This window comes from Carlito syrichta, unplaced genomic scaffold (genome assembly GCF_000164805.1).
Source record: "Carlito syrichta isolate Samal-C Ts95f unplaced genomic scaffold, Tarsius_syrichta-2.0.1 Scaffold100685, whole genome shotgun sequence".
Lineage (NCBI taxonomy): Eukaryota > Metazoa > Chordata > Mammalia > Primates > Tarsiidae > Carlito > Carlito syrichta.
In genome coordinates, this window is record NW_007044781.1 from 86,760 (window position 1) to 114,623 (window position 27,864).

The 27,864-nt window shown below is 39.3% G+C and overlaps 1 protein-coding gene and 1 pseudogene across 2 annotated transcripts in view; both read right to left on the bottom strand.

Moving 5' to 3' along the window:
- TBC1D4 (TBC1 domain family member 4) overlaps positions 1–27,864 on the bottom strand; it is a 204,315-nt gene that overhangs the window by 61,665 nt on the left and 114,786 nt on the right. For both annotated transcript variants that reach the window (XM_021715515.1, XM_021715513.1), the window contains exons 2-7: positions 22,245–22,823; positions 20,319–20,408; positions 14,295–14,399; positions 6,823–6,955; positions 992–1,083; positions 615–725 (exon numbers count right to left, since the gene is read on the bottom strand). In XM_021715515.1, the coding sequence (XP_021571190.1) occupies positions 615–725; positions 992–1,083; positions 6,823–6,955; positions 14,295–14,399; positions 20,319–20,408; positions 22,245–22,823 (1,110 nt within the window). The remainder of the gene's footprint in view (positions 1–614; positions 726–991; positions 1,084–6,822; positions 6,956–14,294; positions 14,400–20,318; positions 20,409–22,244; positions 22,824–27,864) is intronic.
- On the bottom strand, positions 4,862–5,215 carry LOC110596203 (annotated as a pseudogene).

Here is a 27,864-nt window from a genome sequence, read left to right on the forward strand (position 1 = left end):
TGTCATCCAGGCTGGAGTGCAGTGGCATGCTCACGACCACTGCAGCCTCAACCAGATGATTCTTCTGCCTCAGCCTTCCAAGTAGCTGGAACCACAGGCATGTGCTACCATGCCTGGCTAATTTTTTGATTTATTGTTGAGATGAGGTCTTGCCATGTTGCTCAGGCTGGTCTCGAACTCCTGAGCTCAGACAATCCTCTCGCCGTGGCCTCTCAAAGTGCTGGGATTACAGGTTTGAGGCACCACACCCAGCCTTGTCTCAACTTTTGATGAAATAAAATGTTCATATGAATTTAAAATAAAATAATAGATTAATATAACTAAAAATGTAATTCCATTCTAAATCAAGAATATTTGTCATCACTGCTTTTCCACTAAAAGCCATACATTCTTTTAAACCATCTTAATTTTAGCTCAATGCATCACAGCCTGCTAAAATTTCCCATAAACTACTAAAATGTTGGAGGGGAGGGGAAGGAACACCTCTGACAAAACTTTAGCTCTAAAGAAGATGAAAGCACAAAGGAAAGAGTATCCTCTCACATCTTAGGTAATAGTTTATCTAAATTCATAAACAAACAAATAAAGAGGTAAAGGAGGACATATCTCCTTACCAAGGGGCCTTCTCCAATGTGCATGTGTGTCCTCTGCTTGGCTTCACACAGCTGCCTCAGGTGTAATATCACAAGTTCATTTTCTTCCTGGTCACTGACTGGCTTCATTTTCTGTTGAACAGACAAACCAAGAGCACATTATGGCAACACAGCTTCTCTCCTTTTATTTTATTCTGTCTAGCAGACAAACATAAATAAAGCTAAGAGTTTTAACTGTACTCAGAAGCAAAAGTAACAATGGCATTCTAGTTTTACCAAACAGTACTCTAGGACATAGATCTTTAACTTCAGGCAGTAGAATGAAAAAAGGAACTCATAAAAACAGGATCCCATTCTCATTCCTTATATCTTATTTATGAGACTGCAAATAATGTTACCTGAACTCTTTCAAAGATGTCGGCTTGCTCGTTATCTGTCAGAGATGAGAGATGCCTCTGTATCACCAGCTTGGCTCTTGGAGGGTAGAGACCTAAGGGAAATGATGAAGGAAAGTATTAAATAGAGTTGGCGTGGAAAGCGGGAGTACATAATGCATTACACGTCAACTCTTCCTCAGCAGGCTCTGAATTTAAATCTCAAGGAGACGTGTTCCTGCCTACAACAAACCTTGGAACACTACAGTGAAATGATTAGGACTACAGGAAAAACCTTTCCACCAAAATCAACAGCCCCCTATAGTGATCCTGGAGTTACCATTACAAAAATTTCTAGATGATACCAAGTATGACCAAATAGCACTTATACTAACAAACAGCAACTGTAGAAACTCACAGATGAATTAACATTATTCTAGGACCTGGCACGGAAATAAAAAAGTAAATACTAGCCCTGGCCAAAATTTCTAACCCTACAACTTGCCATATGAAGAAGAAAAAGTAGCTAATGATATTACAAGGCAGGACTATAGTTTAGGGGTCTCTCCCCTTATAATGATATTACAAGGCAGGACTATAGTTTAGGGGTCTCACATTATCTGGGACTAAAGTTTCAAGGACAGTATTAGCATTAATACTTTTAGCATTATTATTTTGCCAAATTGTTTACTTCTTTATATTCTGATATTCATAAGTCTATTCTGTTCTTGCACATAATTTATATAAAGTGCTCAGGAAAAGTTTTTTCCATAAAAACACTTCTGTTTTTATTTATTTATTTATTTATTTATTTTTAGTTGAGTCTCACTTTGTCATCCAGGCTGGAGTGCAATGGCATACTCACAACCACTGCAGCCTCGGCCAGCTGGGCTCAGGTGATCCTTCTGCCTCGGTTTTCCAAGTAGGTGGAACTACAGGCACACATCACCATGCCTGGCTAATTAGTTTTTGATTCATTGTAGGGATAAGGTCTCGACAAGTTGTCCAGGCTGCTCTCGAACCCAAGGGCTCAGGCAATCCTCTCATCTCGGCCTCTCAAAGTGCTGTGATTATAGGCGTGAGCCACCACACCCAGCCTATATATATATATATATATATATATATATATATTTTTTTTTTTTTTTTTTTTTTTTTTTTTAGGCATCTCACTCTGTCGCTCAGGCTGGAGTGCAGTGGCATGCTCACAGCCACTGCAGCCTCAACTTGCTGATCTCAGGTGATCCTTCTCCTCAGCCTTCCAAGCAGCTGGATCTACAGACATGCACCATCATGCCTGGCTAATTTTTTTATTTATTGTAGAGATGAGGTCTCACCAAGTTGCCCAGGCTGGTCTCGAAACTGTGGGCTCAAGCAATCCTCTCACCTCAGCCTCCCAAAGTGCTGGGATTATAGGCGTGAGCCACCATGCCCAGCCTATTTTTTTTTAATAAAGATAAAGTTTAATTCACAATTACAATGACTCAAGTGACCATCCATTTTTAAACAACAGATTTGAGATGAACCTGTGGAACATAGTGAGAACCTGTCTCTAAAAAATATTTTTAACTAGCTGGATGTGGTGGTGTGCGTCTGTAGTTCCAGCTACTTGGAAGGTTGAGACAGAAGGACCGCCTAAGCTCTGCAGGTCGAGACTGCGGTGGCCATGAGCGTGCCACTGCACTCCAGCCTGGGCAGCAAGAGTGAGACTACAAAAAAAAATATATATATATATATAAGTGGAGCTGAGTGTGCTGGTATGCACTGTAGTCCCAGCTACTTGGGAGGCTGAGGTGGGAGAATCGCTTAAGTCCAGGAGTTGGACTTAAATCATAGTAGAACCACTGCATTCCAGCCTAGGCAACAGAGCGAGAATCTGTCTCAAAAAAATAAAATAGCCCCAAAAACAGAAACATAAAGATGTTTATTTACTTCTCTGTTGTTTTTTTTTTTTTAATGTGGGGTACAATTCAGGATACTTTTGTTGTTAGCTTTACCAACAGAGATCTGACTTATTTTTATAGTGTATGATTTGAAACATAAAATTCAAAAAGGGCTGGCTCGGTGGCTCAGCCTGTAATCCCAGCACCTTGAGAGGCCGAGGCAAGTGAATTGCCTGAGCCTGTGGGTTCGAGACCCGCCTGGGCAACTTGACGAGACCTCATCTCTACAATAAATCAAAAAATCAGCTGGGCGTAGTAGCACGTGCCTGTAATTCCAGCTACTTGGAAGGTTGAGGTGAAAGGATCACCGGAGCCCAGCAGGTCGAGGCTGCGGTGGCCGGGAGCGGCCACTGCACTCCAGTCTGGGCGGCAGAGTAAGACTCCAACTCAAAAAAAAAAAAAGATTCATGAGAAAACTAGTGAAGAACAAATGAAATATTTAGTTTGGATAATATCATTGAACCAATATTAATTTCCTGTTCTGATAATTGGACCATGGCTATATAAAAAGTTAAGAATGGAGAAAGATGGAAAAGGAATATTTGAAAACTCCTGCAACTTTTCCATAAATCTCAAAGTAGGTCAAAGTTGGTTTTTAAAAAAGAAATATATGGTATTATCCCATGTAGTTTTCCAGATATACCATATATATACTGTTCATGTTACTCAGCAAATTATTTTTTATTCAACAATATAATTTTAAGATGTGTTCGTGTTGACATTGAGTTGCAATTTATTCCCATTAATTGCTTAATTTTATGAGCATACTTTCAATTATGCTGTTGACAGACATTTAGGTTTTTCTAATTTTCCATTATTTACAAAAAAACCCACAACCTTGAAAATGTTACTTTCTGTACTTATTTAAGAGTTTCTCTTATCAAGACATGGAATTTCTAGTTACAGAGTATGTACAATTTTAGATTAATGAGTTATATTAATTGTCCCCTAAATGACTCTATCAATTTATGTACCCATCAGTATTATATAAATACATTAATATTATTATATCGCTACAGTTTCTCAGACAGTTAATGCAATTAGTATCTTATTGTCTTCATTTTTATTTCTCTGGCATCTAGTGAGGTTCAGCATCTTCTCTTTTTCATTAGTGCAACTTTTTTTGAGTAGGAGTCTCACCTTGTCGCCCAGGCTGGAGTGCAGTGGCAAGCTCAAGGCCACCAGAGTCTTGACCTGCTGGGTTCAGGTGATCCTTCCACCTCAGCCTTTCTTTTTTTTTTTTTGAGTTGGAGTCTCACTCTGTCACCCACACTAGAGTGCAGTGGCCACTCCCAGCCACCACAGCCTTGACCTGCTGGGCACCGGAGATCCTTCCGCCTCAGCCTTCCAAGTAGCTGGAACTATAGGCACATGCTACCATGCCCAGCTAATTTCTTATTTATTGTAGAGATGAGGTCTCGCCAAGTTGCCCAGGCGGGTCTCGAACCTGCAGGCTCAGGCAATTCACTCACTTTGGTCTCCAAAGCGTGGGATTACAGGCTGAGCCACCGGGCCCGGTCCCACATCAGTCTTTCAATAGCTATAACCACAGGCGTGTGCCACCATGCCCAACTAATTTTTTGACTTATTGTAGAGATGAGGGCTCATCAAGTTGCCCAGGCTGGTCTTGAGTCCCTGGACTCAGGCAATTCTCACCTCCGTCTCCCAAAGTGCTGGGATTACAGGTATGAGTCACTGCACCCAGCTGAGAAGTGTTTTTTTTTAATATGACTTCTGGAATTTCACACTGGGTGGTATAATCTTTTTGTAAAGGTTAAAGTTCTTACAAATTCTTGATGCCAATCTGCTATCTTGCTTGTTACTTATATAACTTCCAAATGAACAGCTATTGTTATGTGAATGCTTTAAATTTTCATAAAATCAAATCTATCAGTGTCTTTAAATATTTTTTGCATTTTTGCCTTTTTATTACAGAAAAAAAAGCTTAATTTCTTTATTTTGCTTTCTGACTCTGTGCTTGTGCCCTCAAAACTTTCACAACAATTTTCTGTTCCTTGATAAGAAAAGCATGCTTGATCCTGCCACAAACACATTTTGCATACATAGAACCACCATAGGCCCTACTGACATGTTTTTGTGTTTTGGACAACCTCATAAGAACTTTAGGTCTCACAGCATGAATCCCTCGAAGTCTGCCTGGGCATACACCACATGCAGACTTTGATGTTTTCCCAACCTTCTTGGTATATAGGTAAACAATCCTATTACCAGGGGTTTGGGACAAACTCGTTTTGTTAGAGGCTATATTGCAAGAAAGCCTACGATGGTATGTCAAATGCTAGACCATTCTGAGTGCTTTTATACAGCATCCCTGGAAGAGGAAAAAGGAAGTGCATTTTTGTGTCTTAATAAAGCCCTCTTTAAGGAATACAAATACTTTTCTTGTTTTCTTTTAATGATTTTAATATTTCGTTGGCTTACACTGAGGACTTTCCATATACAAGAATGTATATGGAATAGGATGTGTATAACAAATCTCTCTTCTTTTGTATAGCTAATTGATCTAACACATCTTCTGAATAATTCAGCCCTCCCAAATAAAGATCTATAATGCTTAGCCGGGTGCGGTGGCTCACGTCTGTAATCCCAGCATTTTGGGAGGTGGAGGCAAGAGGATTGCCTTAGCCCAGGGATTCAAGACCAGTCTGGGCAACTTGCTGAAACCTCGTCTCTACAATAAATAAAAAAAAATTATCTGGGTGTGGTGGCACACGCCTGTAGTTCCAGCTACTTGGAAGGCAGAGGTGGAAGGATCACTTGATCCCAGCCGGTAGGTGCTGCAGAGGCCGTGAGTATACCACTGCACTCCAGCCTGGGCAACAGAGTGAGATTCTGACTCAAAAAAAAAAAAAAAAAAGATTTATAATGCTCTCTTTACTATACACCAAAAAAAGTTCTATTTTTGTAAATGCTTCATATGTGTGCATTCTGCAAAATTATAATTATAAATGTTTAAATCTGAATATCACATTGTAATAGTCCTTGATCACATAGTTGTGTGAACATTCAATAAAAACTGCTATTCACTACTGATTAAGATTGTATAAGATTCTGCTGCCTACTGAACAGAAATCACAATTTGTATTTACAATGAACTAGACCATCCTCTGCTCTGTTTATGAATAATTCCAACTCTTCCCAACTGTGTCAACACATATCATACTGGATAGCATTTCTTTGTCCAGAAAGACTGTAGTCTTTCTGGAGGCATAGTCCATGTCTCTATCAATTCTGTATCCCTAATATCTAGTACATTGCTTAGTCTGGAATGTAGACACTTAAAAACTGCTGATTAAATTGTGTTTCTTCTCTTGTGAAGTACTTATCAATCTTTTTGTTAGTGAGAGATAACAAGAAGAAAGGGAGGTTGAGTCGCAGGTTCACCTCTTCCTCATGCCCCTCCCTCCTACTCAGAACATATATATTTTTTAACTGCTTCACAATATCAGTTCTATTATCTGTCATTCCCAAACGTCCTTCAGAAGCCAAGTAAGCTTCACAATAGTTCTACACTTTTAGGAAGGAAACATATCATCGAGGAAGAGGGGACAATAAACAGTAGACATTCTGTGATGGTTTTGTCTCTCTTCATTCAACAAGTATTTGATCAGTTCTCACTATGTACATAGCAGAGTCTTGAGAACTGTGGGAAATACAAGTCCCTTCTTTGAGTTTACCTTCAGAAAAAAAGAGAGCGCGAGGGAAAGACAGAGAGAGAAAGTCAAGCACCTAGCAGAGACTGACAGCACACTCAAATTTGAGTGGACATGAGAAATGATTCTTTGGGCTCTTGTTTCAATAGAAACAAAGAACTATTCAGTGACAGCAGGGACTTTCTCATTGCCCAAATGCCAAAGCAAACTCGTCTTTTGCCAAGGCCACGTTATACTGTACCTTCAATCCTTTCACAGAGCTTATGCAAAGAGTGCATAGGGCAGGCCTCACACAGCTTAATCTGGGTCTTGGCACTCTGCAGGGCAGCGGCCATACTGAAAGCCTGTTTCAGAGTCAGCATTACCTCATCAACCTACAAGAAGAAACAAAACTCAGGTCTACAAAAGTTGGCTTTCATGGTAACATTAAAAACTCAACAGCAATGTGCGTCTTTGTTGATGCTGATTAAATAATAGAATTTTGATGACTACAGAGCTGGCAGAGAGAAAATATTGAGTTATAACTTTCATACACAAAATTGAAAGCTGGATGAAATAAGACCATTTCGATGTGTGTAATATAATACTGATCAGTTACTTGAATGCTATTTTCAAATCCCACCGAGGGCTATGCTATCACAGACAATTTAATTAGTCAATCCGATCTTTGTTAATTAAATGGCTCTTCAGATAAACAGCCCTTTGGAAGTTTTGTCTGTCATATATAGGAAGCAATAAAATTGGTTCAACATTCACTTTTGTTAATAGGTATCCTATTTACTTTATTCTTCTGTGTTACTTTAGTGTAAAAACAAACAAAACATGTTTAGGTCCTGGAAAAAATAGTTTCATTTGACTAATGTTGGGGAAAGCCTAGGAACATTGCTGGTCGTATTGCTACAGCTTCAGACTAATTATCATTCCTTTTCTGATTTGTGACACTGAGAAGTCCTGACATTGTGGTTTCTAATAGCTAGGTCTCTCTACTAGGCCAGCTGCTTGCAAAGGGTCAGCTATTTCTTTCTTGCTCTTCTACGGACCCAGTCAAGAAGTTTGAATCTAGCCTTCAAGTTTCCCCATTGCTTCTTTGAAACCAACTATCAGCTCATCCTCAGGGATTGTTGAGATGAGTTTCAAGTTTCATCTTGTTTTCTGTGATATAATAACCAACGTAAGGTGTGGTTTTCCCACACTCTGTAGAACTTAGATCAAATTATAAAACCTGCACAGCACACTTATTTAGTATTAGGGCCTCATCTGAACCAGCTTTAATATTCAAAATCATTTACCATGGCTAAACGATGTTTTTATTCTCTTTTTCCCCCCTTCCCCGATGACCCGGTTTAAGAACAAGTTATTGGACAGGGCATGGTGGCTCACGCCTATAATCTCAGCACTTTGAAAGGCGAGGTGAGAGGACTGTCTGAGCCCATGGATTTGAGATCAGCCTGGGCAATTTGGCGAGACCTCATCTCTACAATAAATCAAAAAAAGTAAATAAATAAATTAACTAGGCATGGTGGTGCATGCCTGTGGTTCCAGCCCCTTGGAAGGCTGAGACGGATCTCTTGAACCCAGCAGGTCAAGGCTGCAGTGGCCATATGTGTGTCACTGTACTCCAGTCTGGGTGATTAAGTGAGACTCCAACTCAAAAAAAAAAAAAAGAAGAAGTTGTTTATGGAATTTAATCTACTTCTGTATTTGAATGTATGAGGGACCAGGAATAAAAAGAAACTTTACTTTTCTAATATTACTGATATCTAACACTAAGCAGTCAGCCATTATTCAAGTATGTTTTAGTATATTACCAAACTTAACAAGGCTTATGAATAATTCCATATCATTCTGTGAATAAACATGAATTTTTCAGAAAATACATTATTTTACACTGACCAAAAATATATATATAAGGATTTATAATTCTTGGAAATAAGAGTCTTACATGTTTAATGCCTTTACATTTTTATTTCATTTGCCTTGTTATTTGATTTATGCAGATATTCATTTATTTCTATTTTCTTGTTTCTCATTTATTTAAGACACTAAAGAGGTTAGTCATCTGCTAGTAATATAAATAGCGTTCATACAGGTTATTTTTTTATTTAATAATACTGCCTTGTAACAGATTTCTAGCAGAAATGTTGAACTTTGATGTTTCTTTCCGTATTCTTAGATGAAACAATAGGTCATTTCAATGGTGTCTAAAATGTGGCTGTCAACTTCTCTTGGCCACAAATATTACTAAAAACTACTTTTGACTTTTAAAATGATAAATGTTTTCTTTTCTAAAATCCACCACTTTTTCCAGTTGAACTATAAATTATATTGTCGGATCAGTGCAACTAAAGTTCAAATTAATGCACCATAAATAACTTAATTATTTTAGTCTAGATACGACATCAACGACAAAAATCACAGGTCATGTCAAAAGGCTAAAAGCAAAGGAGTGGACAAAAATAAATGAATTATATGCAAACAAAAAGAAAGTAAGTAACTATTCCTGGTATTACCATCAGGCAAAATTAAATTCTCAGTAAAAAAGCACAGATGTAACAAAGATGGCCAATTTATGATATCAGGAGGAAAATACATAATGAAGACAATGCTCATAAATACAGTATATACCAGATTTAGGTATTTTTAACATTTTACAGTAAGTCTAAGAATCACAGGATGTATAAGAACTTCAAGAGATTATCTAGTCTAAGCCTCTGGAAAAATTTAAAATTTCAAACTATCCAATAAAGAATAGCATCGATCCTATTTTAACAACTGTCAACAACAAGGTAGTGGTCTACTTCAGCATCTAACTGAAGTAGACCACATTTGCTAGATTTTAAGCCCATTTATCACATTCTATAGTTATATAAATTCTCACTTTAAGTCCATTTGCCTCAAGTCAAGTCCTATACTTCTTCGTCCTAAGCTAAATGATGCCAATCACATTCATTTTTCTTCAGATGAGGAACTTCCTTCACAGTTTACTGCTCTTCTCTGAAACATCTGTAACTTTTCCTTACTATGTAAAAATGCAGATGCCAAATCTGAACTTGTCTCTTTACCTCCGCACTTTGCTTGATTCTTTTTTTTTTTTTTTTTTGAGTTGGAGTCTCACTCTGTCGCCCAGACTGGAATGCAGTGGCACGCTCTCGGCCACCGCAGACTCGACCTGCTGGGCTCCAGCAATCCTTCCGCCTCAGCCTTCCAAGTAGCTGGAACTACAGGCGCACGCTACCACGCCCGACTAATTTTTGATTTATTGTAGAGATGATGTCTCGCCAAGTTGCCCAGGTGCTTAATTCTTAAATTGCTATAGATTTACTTTTACAAGTATACTCAACACCAGATGTAAGAGAAAGATAACTTCCTAGACTTTGTACATTACTCTTTTATAAATATGCTAATATTTCATTTCTAATGAAACACTACTGCTTATTGCATTAACTATTTGCCCCATGCAAATTCTGTATTTCAGGTAGCTTCTGTCTTTTTTTTTTCTTTTGATTATACATTCCCTGAATAATTTTGTCTGTATCTGTGGAGTTTACTTTTTCTTCATCTATAAGTAACAGTTACCTGCATTTTTTTCATACTCTTCAAACCAATTTTGGAAAAAGTACTTTTAAAGAAATGATATTTTCTACAAGTCTCAAGAATTGGTTAAACAAAATTAAGCTGCCTGCCTACAGCTATAGAAAGAAGAAAAGAAAGGAAGGAAGAAAGGAGGGAGGGAGGGAGGGAAAACTAAGCATCTAAACCTCCAGTGTAACCCTCCAGGGACCATTGGAACATATACTATTTACAAATTCACAGCAATTGTTACAAGGAAGCAAAAGAAAAAATGCTAACTGTATTCTTGGTACTCAGAGAAGATAAGTCAGCATGTGTGGTTTTGCAATACTTATCTTACACAAACCACATCAGTCCTAACACTGCTTAGACGGATAATATTTAATTGACTATTTTGCTTTGTTCTGTATGTCAGCTGCTTAAGCTGTCCTCTATTATGCAGGAAATTTACATTTAATTTTTCTTCTAGTTTGAAGTTCTGATGTCCCACCATTCAGTTAAGATGCTTAACTGATAAAATTAAACAAGATTTAAAAAATCCTAGTACAGGCATGTTCTTAAGAATAATGATGCCAAAACTCAGATTCTGACACAGTATCAAGTAATAGGAAGGCATTCACAGCCAGTCTGGTCTGTTGCCTTAGTCACAGGGCGTGATGGAAAAATGCAGCCTGTCCCCAGACTTTCTACTGTGATTCTCTGTCCAAAACTCATTCTACATGCATGAGGGCATAATGAAAATACTAAAAACAAAACAAAACCTGTAAAGGAGATTAGAAATAAGAAAGTTGCACATAGCTTTCCCGTCTGTGCAAGTTATCCAGTGATCAGAGATTCAGAGATTAACCAGCACCTAGAAAATGACTGCTTGAAGTTAAGAGGAATGCAGTCATTTCAATCACTCAAAATACAAAACTGTCCAGCCCCTGCTATCCTAGAAACCTTGGGACACAACATGAATAAGAGATGGTCCTAAATGTGTGAAATTCATAATCTAGTAGATGGCTATATAAACAGATAAGTGAATGTGGGATGGCAGAAACTGTCGGAAACCTAGGACAAGGTATAGTGAGAGCACTGGTGACAAGTTGACTCCTAGGAAAAAGTTGTTAGGAATGGCTTTAGTAGGATGTGATATTCAAGCTGGGTCCTGAAAAACACATAGTAGAAAAGGAAGGGAAGGGTACTCAGAATATAGCAGAGCTGGGCCAGGCCTGTTTTATGTCCAATGGAGCAGTAAGAAAGAGCATGTAAAAAGAGGTTAACTAAAAAACTGCCCAATCTCCTTGTTTAGTAACAGGGTGAGCCCTTGAGGCTGACACGGTCCCCTTCCCAGCCTGGCAGTATGAAAGGCAGCAAGCCCTGGTCTTTGCATCCTCCTCATCCGTGCCATGAGCAGTGACCTCTGAGTTTCAGTTGCACTGCTGTGAGGCACAAAAGGCCTTAAGAGAGCTGCTGCCACTCACATAAGTCCTTGATCTCATGCTGTAAACATTTTTTTAAATAACTAACCTGCTGCATTTGTGAGCAATGAGGGCTTTCAGGGAGCTGCAGACGCTCACCTAAGTCCTTAGGTCCCACACACTAATCACTGGCTGGCTTCAGCAGCAAACCAAACCAAAAGCACTATCACACCAACCATCAAACCAGCCTTTGTGGTCTGGCCCAGAGAACAGCTTGTGAGATGGAACAGCATGTGTGAACCCAGTCATGAAAGGGCACGGCATTCCGGTCTAAGTGCAGAACAACAGCAGAGGAGCTGGAGAATGAACACAGCCCTGCTGCATTCTAGACCATCTAGATTTTGTCCCTTAATAGTGAGGCATAAACCAGATTCTGATATAGAAATTTTGTGAGAAATAAAACTCTACTATAATGTAGAAAAGGAAGAGATGGGAGATTAAACCAGTGGCAAAGAGATTTGTTATGACATTAATACAAGAGTTCAAGCAAACAGGATGAATGTCCAGATCAGGGAGCAAAAAAGAAAAGGAGGAGAAATGAGTAAGAGATATTTCTGTCTTCAAGTCAATAAGATTTGGTGAACAACCAATATAGGAGGTGAAAGAGAATGCATTTGAGTTCCTAAATGGGACATTAGGTACATAGTGCTGCCAAAATATACATATGGGATGTCTGTTTTATAGGTTTTGGAAAGGTAAAAGAGTAAGGGATCCAGAACACAGTATGCAGAAGGATCAGCCCTAGACAGGTGGAGGGACGGAGAATGGAAGGAGTGAGGCGTGAGCAGGGCAGGGGCTGGGTGGAGAATGGGTGTGCACTGGAATAAGTTCCTACAATACCCTTTTCCACCAAACTCTTAATTGGTTGGTAGTGTCACTGGTTTTCTGGGCTCTCTTTCTCTTTCTTCCCTCAGGTGTTCATCTGCCCTATACTTTCAACTATCACTACGTAATGAAAACCTCAAATTTCTACCTTGAACCCTAAATGGAACCTATTTAGTAATGACCACCTGGATAGCAACATGTGGCTACTACATCAGTATGGTTAATCATTTAGAGGGAGAAAGAAACTTATATGGGCCTCTCTAGAAAAGGAAACTTGTTAGTGATGGGAGTTTTACATTCACTAGAGAAAAAGGTGGAGACCCAGAGGGCGCTAGTCAAAAAAAGTGCCTTTGTACCTTTCACACTAACTTCATTATTCCTGACCACTGTCCATGCTGCGAGTGGGAAAGACGAGAATCAAGCAGAGAGGACTGTAACATGCACCACAGACACAAGAACAAGGTTGCCCGGCTGATCCACATAAGTCTAAGTCGTATGTGCTTCTCTGGGAGAAATGCTGTTGGGGTATGATATGTAACAGAAAATACTTGTCTGTAAACTTTTCTTTTTTTTTCCTTTTTTTTAAATTTTAAAGATGTGGGGTAGAATTCAAGGTTAGGTACACAAATGTTCATTATGCGGGTACCCTTGTTGATGAGGTGTGCCCCCCCCAGGCAGTTTCCATTACTGCCAGTCCTACTCCCCCACCCTCCATCCCGCTCCCAGCAATTTCCCACTACTGCCAATCCTTTTCTTAAAGTATTACAATAGTTGTTCAAGATCCACTTATGAGTGAGAACATGTGATACTCAGTTCTTTGTTTCTGTGCATCTGTAAACTTTTCAAAAAATGGTGATGTATATATCTGAAAGTTTATGATAAAAATAATTAGGGAAGATAGCACAAGTAGAAGAAAAAGCAAAAACTTTGGGGGGGAAATCAACATATTTTTTAGCCACTTGGACGTTATTTCCAAGTCAGTGTTACATATTTCCTTTCAAATTTCAATTGTCTCCATAATAGAGGCTATGAGAGGGGTAATGTTGGAGAGAAGAATTTACTTTAAAGTTCCAAAGAAAGTAAATAAAGGTTAAAGTAAACAAAGAATAAAGCATTTAAAATGAAGACAGAAGCTAATGAAACAAAGGAAAACAACAAAATGAGTTCTCCACACTGTTAATATAAGCATTTTTATATATTATATTATTATTAGAATCGGAGTCTCACTCTGTTGCCCAGGATGGAGTGCAGTGGCATGCTCAAGGCCATGGCAGCCTCGACCTACTGGGTTTAGGTGATCCTTTCACCTCAGCCTTCCAATAGCTGGAACCACAGGCATGTGCCATCACGTCCAGTTAATTTAATTGCAGAGACGAGGTCTCACCAAGTTGCCCAGGCTGGTCTCAAATCCCTAAATTCAGTCAATCTTGCCTCCGCCTCCCAAAGTACAGGGATTACAGGCATGAGCCACCTCACTCGGCCAGCATTATATATATTATACAAGCAAATACTCTGATATGTTACAGCAATTAAGGAAATAAAAGGCCAGTGGCCTTCCTTATCTCCTCATAGGAGCAATGGAAAAAGTAACTGCTTTTCTCCTACTAATAGTCTCTTCCTACCTTTTAAAAATACTCATGGTTAGGTGACTAGGTTTGTTAAATCCAAGAAAGTATCTAGGCTTAAACATCACTGTGACAATTTGTTTTTGTTTTTCTACTGTTATTGTGCTGCTTGGAAGGCAAACACATTTTCCCACTGATAGCCATCTTGCAAGGCTTCGGTTCATAAAAGACAGTCCTCTGCTGGATGAGTGTGTTGGCAGGAGCACAGTGAAAGCAATAACATCACTCACCAGAGATTCGCTGGCACACTGGAACACGTAACAAATGTACTGGCTCAGTCCAGGCTCTGGAGACTCCCGACAAATGAAGCCGAAGTGATCCACATGCTTGATACCCTAGATGGAGGGAAAGAAGTGCAACACAGGATTTATGGAAATAGGTCCCTTTAGTCAACAATACAGAAATCAACGTCAGTTCTATGCTTTTAGAGTTCTCCTTCACAGCAACAGAGGTGGTACATAACATCATGGCAAACTTACACAGCAGCCTGCTGATACATAAAACAAAGGGTAAACTGGGCGCGGTGGTTCATGCTTGTAATCCCAGCACGTTGGGAGGCAGCTGTGAGAAGATTGCCTGAGCTCAGGGGTTTGAGCCCAGCCTGAGCAATATGGCAAGGCCTCGTCTCTATAATTAAAAAAAAAAAAATTACCAAGCATGGTGGCACATGCCTGTGGTTCCAACTACTTGGAAGACTGAGGCAGAGGGATCACCTGAGACTAGCAGGTCAAGGCTGTGGTGGCCGTGATCATGCCACTTCACTCCAGCCTGGGCAACAGAGTGAGAAAGAGAATCCAACTCAAAAAGAACAAATAACAATAAATAAAATAAAAGGTGAAACCAACTCAGGTTGTTTTGTTTCTGATAAACACTCTGTGACTCAGGGCCCCAGGAGGAAAAATATTGATGGTATGATCCACTTTATCTTGTAGTAAAACTGCAAGTAATGGAGCTTTTGACGTATTGCCTTCTTAGAATGGCAGTCTGATGATTTGTCATAAACTCTGTTTGTCTATGCGAGGCTAAGAATCTGAGAAAAATTAGAGAGTAAGGGATGCAATACCCTAAAGTATATAGAATACTAGAATATTTGTCTATTTATAGACACTGAAGGAGCTACGCTGTTAAAAAGACTAATATGTTAGCAGGGCGTGGTGGCATGTACCTGTAATCCCAGCACTTAGGGCCAAAAAAATCAAAAAATTTGTTGGCCATGGTGGCACACACCTGTAGTTCCAGCTACTTGGGAGGCTGAGTAGAAGGCTTTCTCCCAGGAGGTCAAGGCTACGGTGAACCATGAGAGTACCACTACACTCCAGTCCAGATGACAAAGTGAGAGCTTGACTCACAATAAATAAATAAATAGTGCAGGTGCTTATTAACCATATTAACAAATCATTATACTTCCTGTGCCCAGGCAAAATAACCTCAGCTATTTAAATATAAATACTAAATTCAGAATCATTTGTGACTTTCATTTAGTCTCAATACATACATACTTGTTAAGGTAAGTAAACAACACCTTAACAGCATGCACAGTACTTTGAAAAGCTGAGTAGACAAAAAATTTTAAATTGTCCTGAAATCATCTAAACCCAAGTGGGTGAACAAAAAAAAAAAAAAAAACAGGCTTTGAAGTCAAATCTGTGCTTGCATCTTGGTTCCATTAATCTGCTAGGTATGAGACACTGTGCTGGGTTGCTAATAATTATCTTCAAGGACCCACTTCTCATTATAAAACAGTAGAAACAGTATCTGTTGTCAGGAATGCTTGAGATTTAGAACTAAAAAATATAGTTCTAGAATGTTTGATAAATAGTAACCACTACTTTTGTTAGAATAAACTCAACCTATACAATAGATAAAGAAAAAGGATATCAACTCTGGTAAAAAAGAAAGTCAGTAAGGAGGAGTGAGGTGGCAATTCATGAAATGAAAATAAGCCACCCACATATAACATACATACAGATTACATTTGCATTGTGACTACAAATCCTTCATGAACTTGACATAATCAACCTGAATTTTAATCTTTCCAGTCTCGTCTCGTTTTCTTTTCCTTTTTTTTTTTTTTTTTGAGTTGGAGTCTCACTCTGTCACCTAGGCTGGCGGGCAATGACACGCTCCTGGCCACCGCAGCCTCAACCTGTTGGGCTCAGGCGATCCTTCCACCTCAGCCCTCCAAGTAGCTGCAACTACAAGCACATGCCACCATGCCCAGTTAACTTTTTGATTTATTGTAGAGATGATGTCTTGCCAAGCTTCCCAGGCTGGTCTCGAACCCGTGGGCTCAGGCAATCCTCTCACCTCGGCCTCCCAAAATTCTGGGATTATAGGTGTGAGCCACTGTGCCTGGCTTCTCATCTCATTTTCTCTGACTTTATGTCCTGCTTCACTTCCTTCTCACTCTTTCCACTCCAGCCACACTGGGATCCATCTGATACGACTAAATAGTGATTGAAGAATACCTTTTTCTTTTTTTTTTTTGAGTTGGAGTCTCACTCCATCACCCAGGGTGGAGTGCAATGGCACACTCACGGCCACCCCAGCGTCAACCTGCTGGGCACCAGCGATTCTTCTGCCTCAGCCTTCCAAGTAGCCGGAACTGCAGGTGTGCGCTACCACGTCCAGCTAAATTTTGACTTATTGTAGAGATGAGGTCTCACCAAGTTGCCTGGACTGGTCTCAAGCCTGCGGGCTCAGGCAATCCACTGACTTCGGCTTCCCAAAATGCTGGGATTATAGGCTGAGCTACCGAGTATTTTTTGTTTGTTTGTTTGTTTTTTAAGTTGGAGTCTCTGCTGCCTAGGCTGGAGTGCAGTAGTACGCTCATGGCCATCGTAGCCTCGACCTGCTGGGCTCAGGTGATCCTTCTGCCTTAACCTTCCAAGTAGCTGGAACTACAGGTACACACCACCATGCCCAGCTAATTTTTTTGATTTATTGTAGAGATGAGGTCTCACCAAATTGCCTGGGTTGATCTCGAGCCTGTGGGCTCAGGCAACCCTCTCACCTCTGCCTCCAAAAGTGCTGGAATTATAGGCATGAGCCACCATGCCGGCCTGAAGAATACCTTTCACTAGCTTAGTACTAAGTGGGAAAAATTCATAGGGCCTTCTTAGCTCAGCAAGTCCTCAGGCAATGCCAATGTTTCCAGGAAAGACAACCACTCCCTTACTCTCCATGCTTGCCAGGCAAACAGTTCTACAGATTTAGAAGAAAGAAACATTTGTAGGTGTACAGTTGAAAAAGCAGGCTATTCCTGAATATAATCACATTATATTAATATCAGTTCAATTCTGTGGAAAGAAATAATAAGACCATGGAAACTCAGTGAGGAGAAGACGGTTAACCTGACAATTTTTCTGATGAAAAAAAAGCCTTTCCACAAATTTTCCTCATGCTTTTGTTTAATTCTTTTTCTGAACCAGAATATCAGAATACAAAACTTGCCTTAAAAAAAGAAAAGCAAAAATCATATTTGAAGATTTTTATTTCATTTTATTATTTTATTTTATTTTATTTTATTCTTTTGAGTCAGTATCTCACTCTGTCTCCTAGGCTGGAGTGCAGTGGCATGATAACAATGATCATGGGTCACAGCAGCCTCTGCCTCCTGGGCTCAGGCGATCCTTCCACTTTAGCATCCAAGTAGCTGGGACTACGAGCATGCTCCATCATTCCTAATTTTTTTTTTTAATGAGATTTCGCTATATTACCCAGGCTGGTCTCAAACTTCTGTGCTCAGGCAATTCACCTGCCTTGGCTTCCCAAAGTACTGGGGGTACAAGTGTGAACCATGATACTTGACTTAAACTTCCAATTGTGTATATTTGGTTTGGCTCGTTCTTTTTTCTATTTCTTTCTTTCTTTTTTTAAATTTGGATGCTCAATAAGCATGGCAAGTTTTCTTACTGGGAGGCTTGGGGAGTGTGCAGTGGGAGAAACAGTTTTCAAAGGTGCTCTGAGGGACTAGATCTACATTTGGTTCACACATCGATTTCTCTCCAGTATTTGGCACAAGGTACAACATGTGAAAAGTGCTCATTCATTCAACGTGTATTGAACACCTCAGGGTCAAGTATCTTAGCACATCTGATTCTGATGCCCTACAGAATAAGACAGCACAGCATATTAGACACCTGTCCTCAGAGTACTTATGATCTTGTGGTGACTGCCAGGAAACTGGTAACCGTAAGAATGCTTAATACATGCTTTTCAATTAAAGTAAGTAATCTTTCTACCAAATTTCTGTGCCCATTAAAGAGAAATTTAGAAATTTGCAATATATTCCTTCTTTATTCAACTCTGTCACACTCTAAGTTATTAGAGTAAAAAAACTTTATCCATACAACATAATTCTATGTCTCCACATAATAAAAAATATATTAAAATATTAGAAGTGGGCCAGACACGATGGCTCATGCTCGTAATCCCAGCACTTTGGAAGGCCAAGGTAAGAGGTTTGCTTGCGCCCAGGAGTTCAAGATCAGCCTGGGCAATATAGCAAGATGCTATCTCTACAACAAATAAAATAAACAAAACAAAATATTAGAAGTGAACCATGTTAGCTGAGTCTGAAGAAAACATTTAAAAAAATAGATGTGGGGTACAAGTCAGAATTAGGTACATAAGTGGTCTAAACAGGTGAAGTTTGGGCCTCTCACTGGTACTCACTTCACCTGGTTTAGGATTAGTGATGGTGACTGGCGATGCTATATGCACCTCTCCCAGTGGTGTCCCACTACTACCAATCCCTTTCTTGTAGTACTGCGATAAATGTCAGGACTCACTTTTGAGTGAGAACATGTGGTACTCAGTTCTTTGTTTCTGTGATAGATCACTGAGTATGATAGATTCTAAACCCATTCAAGTTGCAAAGTCCATAATTCTGTCCTTCTTTATGACTGCATAATATTCCATCATGTAGATGTACCACATTTTTTTTATCCAGTTGAAGAAGACAATTGACAAAATATAGGAAAACTCTTCTGTCAATCTCAAAAGGGAAGGCCATCTGAATATCATGCCTAATATGATAATGCTAACACTAAAATTTTAAAAAGAAAGAAAATAAGAAAAAAAGCAATGAAGTCATGATTTTTCAACATTAAAATATAAGTAGTGACCTCAGCAAGATCCAGCTCCTTGAAGGTACATTAAGTCACCAGGCTAGAAAAGAAGAGAATTCTCAATTCCAGGAAACTCCTCAGGGGTACATATTTTTAACCTTCTTTCATTTAGATTTAGATATTCCATCTATTCTGACATCTTCAAAAATTCTTTCTATATTTACAACATATTTAGGTAGCTCTAACTTTTGGATAGACATTCTAAATTATTACTATGGTCCTTAGGACACTAGTTTATGCCTAATATAACCTTGTACATATTTGGCTATGCTCAACATTTAAAAAAACTTTTTTTTTGAGTTGGAATCTCACTCTGTTGCCCAGGTTGAAGTACAGTGGCATGCTCATGGTCACTGTAGCCTCGGCTTGCTGGGCTCAGGGGATTCTTTCTGCTTCAGCCTTCCAAGTAGCTAGAATTACAGGTGTGCACCACCACATCTGGCTAATTTTTTTTTTTTAACTGTAGAGACAAGGTCTTGCCAAGTTGCCCAGGCTGGTCTCAAACCCCTGGGCTCAGGCAGTCCTCTCACCTCAGTCCCCCAAAGTGCTGGGATTACAAGCATGAGCCACCGCTCCTGGCTGATCATTTAAAAAAAAACATTTAAACACATAGCTTGTGAATTAAAAAATAAATAAAAGAACAAAGATATCAAAATTTTCTTTTCCAAGTTGACCTTTCACATTAAAATACGTTGAAACTACTAGTTCTCCTTTTATACCCACTATGGTATAAAGAGCAAACATGACTCAGCCACACCCACAAGTCCCACGGCCCAAGATTCTGAGGAACATCAACTGTGAAGGTATTTTCAAAAGCGGTGGCTCACCACCACAAAAATTCCATCGGTGTAAGGGATTTGATGAAGTGGCATTATGAAGAAAGAGTTGACTAAAATGAAAACCAATGGTTATGATAGATACTAAGGGACCTAGACAGAATTTTGTTACTGGCATACACAAGCATATGAGCACTCAGTTTGAGACAAATTCTCCACAAAAAATAAAATAAAATTTTTTTTAAATATTAAAATTTGAAGAGGTTCAAGAAGTTATTTTTGTGCTTAATTCTGAAATAAAATTTAATTGGCTTCTTCAAATACTGTAATACTCTATTATACATACCTGAGAACAAGAGGAGATGTCTTTAAAATTCTTTTCTAGCACAACTGATTTAGTGTCTGGACTGATAAGGTTAATCTCAAATCGCCCGACCTTAAAAATAAAAGTATTCCAATTAGTTTCATGTCACAAGTACCTATCATCTTACTGGAAAATTAAATAGTCAGTTAATAATACAGATTCTAATGTTACATACAGGCATGCCCATTTCACATGTGCTCCAACATCCATTCCAAACAATATTTTAACCCCAAAAATTAGTGGCCTCAAAATATTATCTCTCTTTGTTGAAAAATTATGAAATCTAAGACTCAATTATAAAAAACTAAGTTTCCAATTATAAAATGATGGAAAACATATTTTTTCAAATTAGAAACAATTATCTTTTAAAAACACATGCAGCCTTTCCTCAATTCACAATTTCTTTTCTTTTTTTTTTTTTTAAGTAGGAATCTCACTCTGTCACCCACGCTGTAGTGCAGTGGTACGCTCACGCAGCCTTGACCTACTGGGCTCAGGTGATCCTTCTGCCTCAGCCTTCCAAGTAGCTGTCACCACAGGTGTGCACCACCACACCCAGCTAATTTTCTTTATTTATTGTAGAGATGAGGTCTCACCAAGTTGCCCAGGCTGGTCTCGAACCCCTGGACTCAGGCAATCCTCTCATCTCCGCCTCCCAAAGTGCTGGGATTATAGACGTGAGCCACTGTACCTGGTTACTTCACAATTTCTAAAAATATCAATTATTTGTTTATAAGTTATAATCATGCTTTCTCCCAAACGGTCAGCAAAATGACATATAAGGAATCAGGTTGGTAAGTTAGTTGTTATAAAAATAACCATTCAGAAAAATTAAAAGCAAGGACTGTGATTAACTATGAAAAAGAACAAATCTGATAGCCCAAAGAAAAGGGAAAACTCAATTAATATATCACCAAGGACTGGAGACACTTTAATTACATGCCAGAGTTAACAAAAAACAACAGCAATAAAAAACAAACAGAGCAACCCCCTCAGGTCTCCTCCCACTGTGGGAGCGTTGCTGTCCTCTCAATAAATTCTGCTTTCTCAAAAAAAAAAAAAAAACCACAAGTTTCTGATAAATATTAACTACTAGGACTGCTTTCAAAAATACACCACAAAATTTCCTTCTCAGGAGTACTTTAAATAGGATAAAAGAGCAGTACTTCATTTTTTTCCCCAAGAAAACTCAAATTTCACAGGTTGAGGACTAATTCAAGATTCTGCAGGGCAGTGTTATGAATTAAGTTCCTAAGTGGAGCTTGACATTTTCTATACCCTAAATAACATTCAAAAATTATTTTTAGAATTAAGCACTATCTTTTAGACCGTTTAACATAGCCGATTCAGGACATTTCAGGCCAATAGTGTTTCTTTAACCTTCTCTCTTGTATGACAGTCAATTGCTGTGCTCTCTACTGAAAATATATCTAGATTTTTCTTTGTTCCTCTCCAGAAAAATTCCCTTCTTTCTCATGCCAAATCATACTCTCTCAGACTCAACATCGTGAAATCGTCTATAAGACTGGCTTTCCACAATTATCTTTTTTAAAAAGCATTTACTTAAGAATCAACTGGTGACAGATAGTAATCTTCCATGTTGCTTCTTCCCACCATGTTTCCACGATGCTCCATGAAATCCTTTTTCCTCCTCTTCCTTTCCTACTCCCTTACTGCTTACAATCCACACTCTATGTCTGCTTCTCGCCCCTTCTCTACTCTCCTGTGTTCTTTCTCCACCTGCCTTATGTGCTTTTGAGGGGAAGACAAATACAAGCCGGATTATTCCCTGCAAAGACGAGGCCCCTGGGGGCAACCAGAATGAGGAACTGGGAGGGGCTGGCTGCCCAGCTGCTTCTGTCCAGCAATTTCTGCTGAAAAGCCCGGATACCCCCTGTCAGGGCCTACCTGAAAGAGCATTGTTCTGTTCTTCTCGGAATCCGAGGGCTGTACGTGACTGGGTGCGCTGGCGTGTCTCCTTCGCGGATGTGATTTTTGGCTCTCGTGAACTTTCCTTTGCACTCCGGTGACACTGCTGCACCGGGACCGAAACTCCTGCTGCTCATCAAAGCCGGAATCTTCTAAAATCCGCTCGGGGAAGCAAACCCGGGAGCCGGACAGAGCAGGCTGGCTGGCCACGGCAGGTAAGTCCGGGGGGCTGTGGGTGCCATCCACCTCCTCCAGCAGGCAGTCTCCAGGGGACCCTGGCACTGCCACCTCGAAGACAGCCAGGTCCTCGCTGGGGTCAGCGCCCCGCTGCTCGCCCTGGAGCTTCAAGCGCTGCTGTTCGTGCAGGCTGAACTTTTCGATGCAGTCATCGATGAGGCTTGATGGGGCCTTCTTGTGGGTCACCGTCACCTTTCCACAGTACAAGACTTCGAATTTCTGGGAGTTGTAAAAGGCGTCTTCGTTGTCTTTGCTGGGCTTGACATCCTCCTTCATGGCTGCCTTAGACAACTGCCTTATGCTGCTGATGACGTCAGGAACCTGGGAAAAAAGTTAAATTCTCATTCTAGTTGAATATTTTGAGACAATTTACGTTTACGTAGACCTGTTACTATCACATGGAATGTATTTTCATCCTAAATGATAGAATATAGGTAGTAATAGACCCCATACAAGACACAGCATAAACAAACTGCACTACCCAACATAAATGACTCAAGGTAAAATTGAAATTTAATGAAAGATCATTGAAATTGAAATTTAATAGCAGTATTATACTTTCCCATTTTAAATGAGTTTCCCAGAAATAAAACCATGAAACTATATAAGCTACTGTCAGCCCACAAAAAGTCAAAGTCAATCTTTTATTTTCAAAAGTTATTATGAACCTCAGTTGAAAGGAACCAAAGTTCCAACAACAAAGATAAAATAAGGTTCTGAATGAGGAGATTAAAAACTCGACATCCTTCATTATCATTAGCCATCAAGAATAATGCAAATTAAAGCTGCAATAAGAGATCACCATACCAGCCCTGTGAGTTGGGTGTGGTGGCTGACACCTGTAATCCCAGCACGTTGGGAGGCAGAGGCAAGAGGATTGCCTGAGCCCAGGGGTTCGAGATCAGCCCGGGCAACTTGGTGAGACCCATCTCTACAATAAATAAAAAATTAGCCAGGTGTGGTGGTGCATGTCTGTGGTTCCAGCTACTTGGAAGGCTGAGAGGGAAGGATCTCCTGAGCCCAGCAGGCTGAGGCTGCGATGGCTGTAAGCCTTCCACTGCACTCCAGCCTGGGCAACAGAATGGGACTTCAACTCTAAAAACAACAACAAAAAAGATATCACCATACCTCCTAGAATGGCTAACATCAAAAAATACTTAGTGCCAGGAGGGACCTGAAGCAACTGGAAGTTTCATATACCGCATGCAGAAATGTGAAATGATACAACCACTTGAGGAAGCTGCTTGGCAGTTTCTTAGGAGTTAAATACAGACCTACCTCACAACCCAGGGTTCCACTCTTAGAGATTTATCTAAAAGACTGGAAAACATGCCCACATAAGAGCTTGTACATGAATATTCATAGGAGCTTTAGTCACAATATCCCAAAACTGAAAACAACCCAAATGTCCATCAACAAGTGAATGGGTAAACAAAATGTGGTACAAGAGAATACAAGAGAATACTACTCATTATCTCTCACCTGGTCTACTACAATAGTCTCTTCATTGGTTTCCCTTACCCTTTTCAACCTACACTCAAAAACCAAAATGATCCTTTTTAACTTGGCATGTTACTTCAGGGGATCAAAACAAGCCACTCCAAAATATGCTACTTTGGCATATTGATTATCCTGAGTTAAAAGACACTTGAAAAACAGCACTCTGACCTTCTTTTTTCTTTCTGAAAACAGGACATAAAACACCCTTATGAGAGGTGCCTTCCCTGTACCAGGAGGAAGACATTCTTAGCAGAGACAGGGAAATGGGGTTGAGAGAAACCTGACAAACCTTGTTAAACTAACCCTTTTCTTCCTAGTCACTTTTCCACAATTAACTGCCCTAGCCCAAACCCTTGTCACATTTTCACAATTTACTACTCTTTCTCCAACTTAGTATATGTGTTTAGCCTTAGATGCTTCTTTGTGTCTTCATTTTCTTGTGCAGACTCCTATGCGCATGTAAAATTTACTAAATAAAATTGTCAAGCTTTTTTCCTGTTAGTTTGTCCCTTGTCAGTCCCAGCAGGGGGCCCTAAGCGGGCAAAGGAGAAGTTTTACCTCCCCTGCATTCATCACCTGAAAACCCTCCTGCAGCTCCCCATCTAATTAAAAATAAAAATAAAAGACAAAACTCTCACAGTGTCCTCGCCATCCATGTATGACATGCCTACAGATTAAATCTGCACTGTGACTACAAATCCTCCGTACAACCTGTAGATAACCTGAATTTCAGTCTTTCCATCCTCACCTCATTTCTCTGCCTCTCTCTACCACACTGCTTTCCTCCTCCCCCTGCACCAGCCACACTGTCCTCCTTGCCATTCCTTCACCATGCCAGACACATTCCTTCCAGGTCTCTGAACTCCAAGCTTCTGCTCCAGATACCTGCATGGCTCACTCTCTCACCTCACCTAAATTCATGCTGTCACCTTGTAAGGCAGAGTCCCAAGGTGTCTCCCTACCCCAAATACACACACACACACACACACACACACACACACTCATACTCAGCAAGCATTCCTCTGGATTTTTTCCTGCTGTATTGTTCTCCATAGCACTTACCACCTTTAACACTGTTTAATTTATTTATAATGTAAGCAAGAATGTATGTTCTAGAAGGGTGGTGATTTCTGTCTTTTTCTTTTTTTCTTCTTCTTTTCTTTCTTTCTTTCTTTTTTTTTTTGTCTTGTTGGATCCTCAGATCCTAAAATAATTTCTGGTACATAGTAGGTTTTCAATATATGTATTGGTCCCAAAACACCTTTTTTGATAATTTTTATCTTTACCAAAACAGGGGAGGTCATCCTATATTCAGGCTTGTTTTATATTCAGACATCTACAGTATGTCTTTAAATCTTCCAGCCCAATTCTAAAACCAGAATTTCTTTCCTTTAACATACAGTAGCCCCCCTTATCCATGGAGGGTATGTTCAGTGGATGCCTAAAACTGAGCATAGTATTGAACCTTATGTTCATTCTCATACACATATACCTATGATAAATCTTAATTTATAAATTAGGTACAGTAAGACATTAATAATATCTAATACTAATATAGAATAATTATAACAATAACTGTAATGAAAGGTGTATTCTCTCTCTCTCTCAAAATATCTTGTACTGTATTCCCCCTTTTTGTGATGAAGAAGGGACAGAATGGGACTGCATGAGATTCAAGCTACTCAGAACAGTGTGCAATTTAAAACCTATAAATTGTTGTTTCTGTAATTTTCTATTTAATCTTTTGGAAAATGGCTGACTGTAGGTAACTGAAACTGCAGAAAGAGAAACTTCAGATAAGGAGGGACTGTTGTAATTATTTGGGTTATACTGCTAGAGCATGCATCATTTAAAAATCACAAGAATTTCAGCTCGCTGGTCCAAGTATTTCTTATGAAAGGATAAAGTCCATATGCTATAGTTTCAACGACTCAGTCTACACATTTGACATATCTCAAGGACAAAGTCAGGTGTTTGTGCTAACATATGACTAGAAACCTTAGCCCTCTGTCATTTTATTCTTGCCCTAGTATATGACTCACCCTATCTGAGAGAGCTAAAGCTATGGAGAGTAAGCTAGCTGACATTAAACCTGCAAAAAAAGTGAAATGACTTAGTGTATTGAGCAAAGCCCAAGGAGAATGATCTCCTCCTTCTTACCAGCTGTATTCCACTGAATACTTTCATCTGATTTTTAACCCAAGTACTCCTAAATCTCCAAAAGAGTCTCTATAAAGTATAGAATCAGAAATATTCGCTGTAGGTTTTTTTTTCTCTGTAGATTTTTTATCTTATCACAAATATTTAAATGATTTCAGTTCAGCCTTGGAGTTTTAGTCTACAATTGAGATTGCAAATCTCCATTATAATGAGAGCTCTTGAGTGAAAACTAATCTGTGCCTGAATTTCTGTAGTTTCCCAGTATTCTTCCTCTGTGACCACAGGTAAAGGCAAGATACCTAAATGTAATAATTCAGTATATGACTCAATTTATATAAACAAAGCTTATCATCTTTTTTTTCTTTAATTTATATTTATTTTAAAGATGTGTGGTACAATCCAGGATCAAGTATACAAGTGAACATAATACAGGTAAAGTTTGAGCCTCCCTTTGGTCCCCACTTTGCCTGGTTTGAGATCAGGTAAAAGCTTATCATCTTGAATTCTGAACAGCATGGGAAATATAATCTTCTAATAATTTGAAGTGTTGACATTGTACCACAAAACAGATTCTAGTTACCTTTACTGCTTTCTCTCAATTTATGACTAACTACAACTTTCGATGGCATGGCTCTGCCAATATTTTGCACAGGCTGCAGAGACTTTAACTGAGAAAATTATCTAACAACATTTGGCTTATTCTTTTGTTTAAAACGCAGTATAAAATTTTGCCTTACTACATAGCCCCTGACTACATACTCAGTCCACACCAGAAGGGACACACCAATCATGTAAAGACAGTAAACCAACCATAGTGGGAAAATGAGCTATCAGAGAACCATGAAAGGCTTATTAAAACAAAACAAAACAAAACAAACAGGAGATCACTCTGTTGCTCAGGCTGGAGTTCACTGGCATGATCCCAGCTCACTGCAGCCTCAATCCCCTGGACTCAAGTGATTCTCCTGCCTCAGAGTCCCAAGTATCTGGGACTATAGGCTCATGCCCCCAAGCCCAGGTAATTTTCTTTTTCTTTTTTTTTAAGAGATGAGGTCTCACTATGTTGTCCAGGCTGATCTTGAAATCCTGAGCTCAAGCAATCCTCCCACCCTGGCCTCCCAAAGTGCAAGGATTACAGACATCAGCCACTGTGCTTGGCCTATGGAAACCTTTTATTGAGGCATTTATGTAAGGGCTCTATCAGAAGCAATGCAAGAGAAATAAAATATCTATCTAGCACTTATACATACACACAATATTTTGCAATAATAACATTCTCCTACACCACAGTGTTAACTGACATATATTTACATATACATTTATAAATATTGTTGAATGAATTTCAATCCTTCTTGTAAATGTTGCATTTTTTCAACTTCTCTTTTTCCTGAACCATTATATTTTTAAGTGAAAGACTGAGTTGGGGTGATTTTGTTTCTTACCAGAACTCTTCCATCCGGCCATTAAGAAAATGGTCTGCACTCACAAGAACTTGAGTCACTGCTGTCAGCAAACAGAGTCATACTAATTGGAGTAAACGACTACTTTGAACTCTAAAGTCTTCTGGATTGAGACAGATTTAGCAAATTCCTGTTGATGACTCAAAAGATCTGCCGCCCCTCATATTGGAAAGTCGTGGGCTTCTCACTCTGCTCATTGCTCAGCCAAAATGATTGTGTATTTCCAAAATGTCTCCAAATTC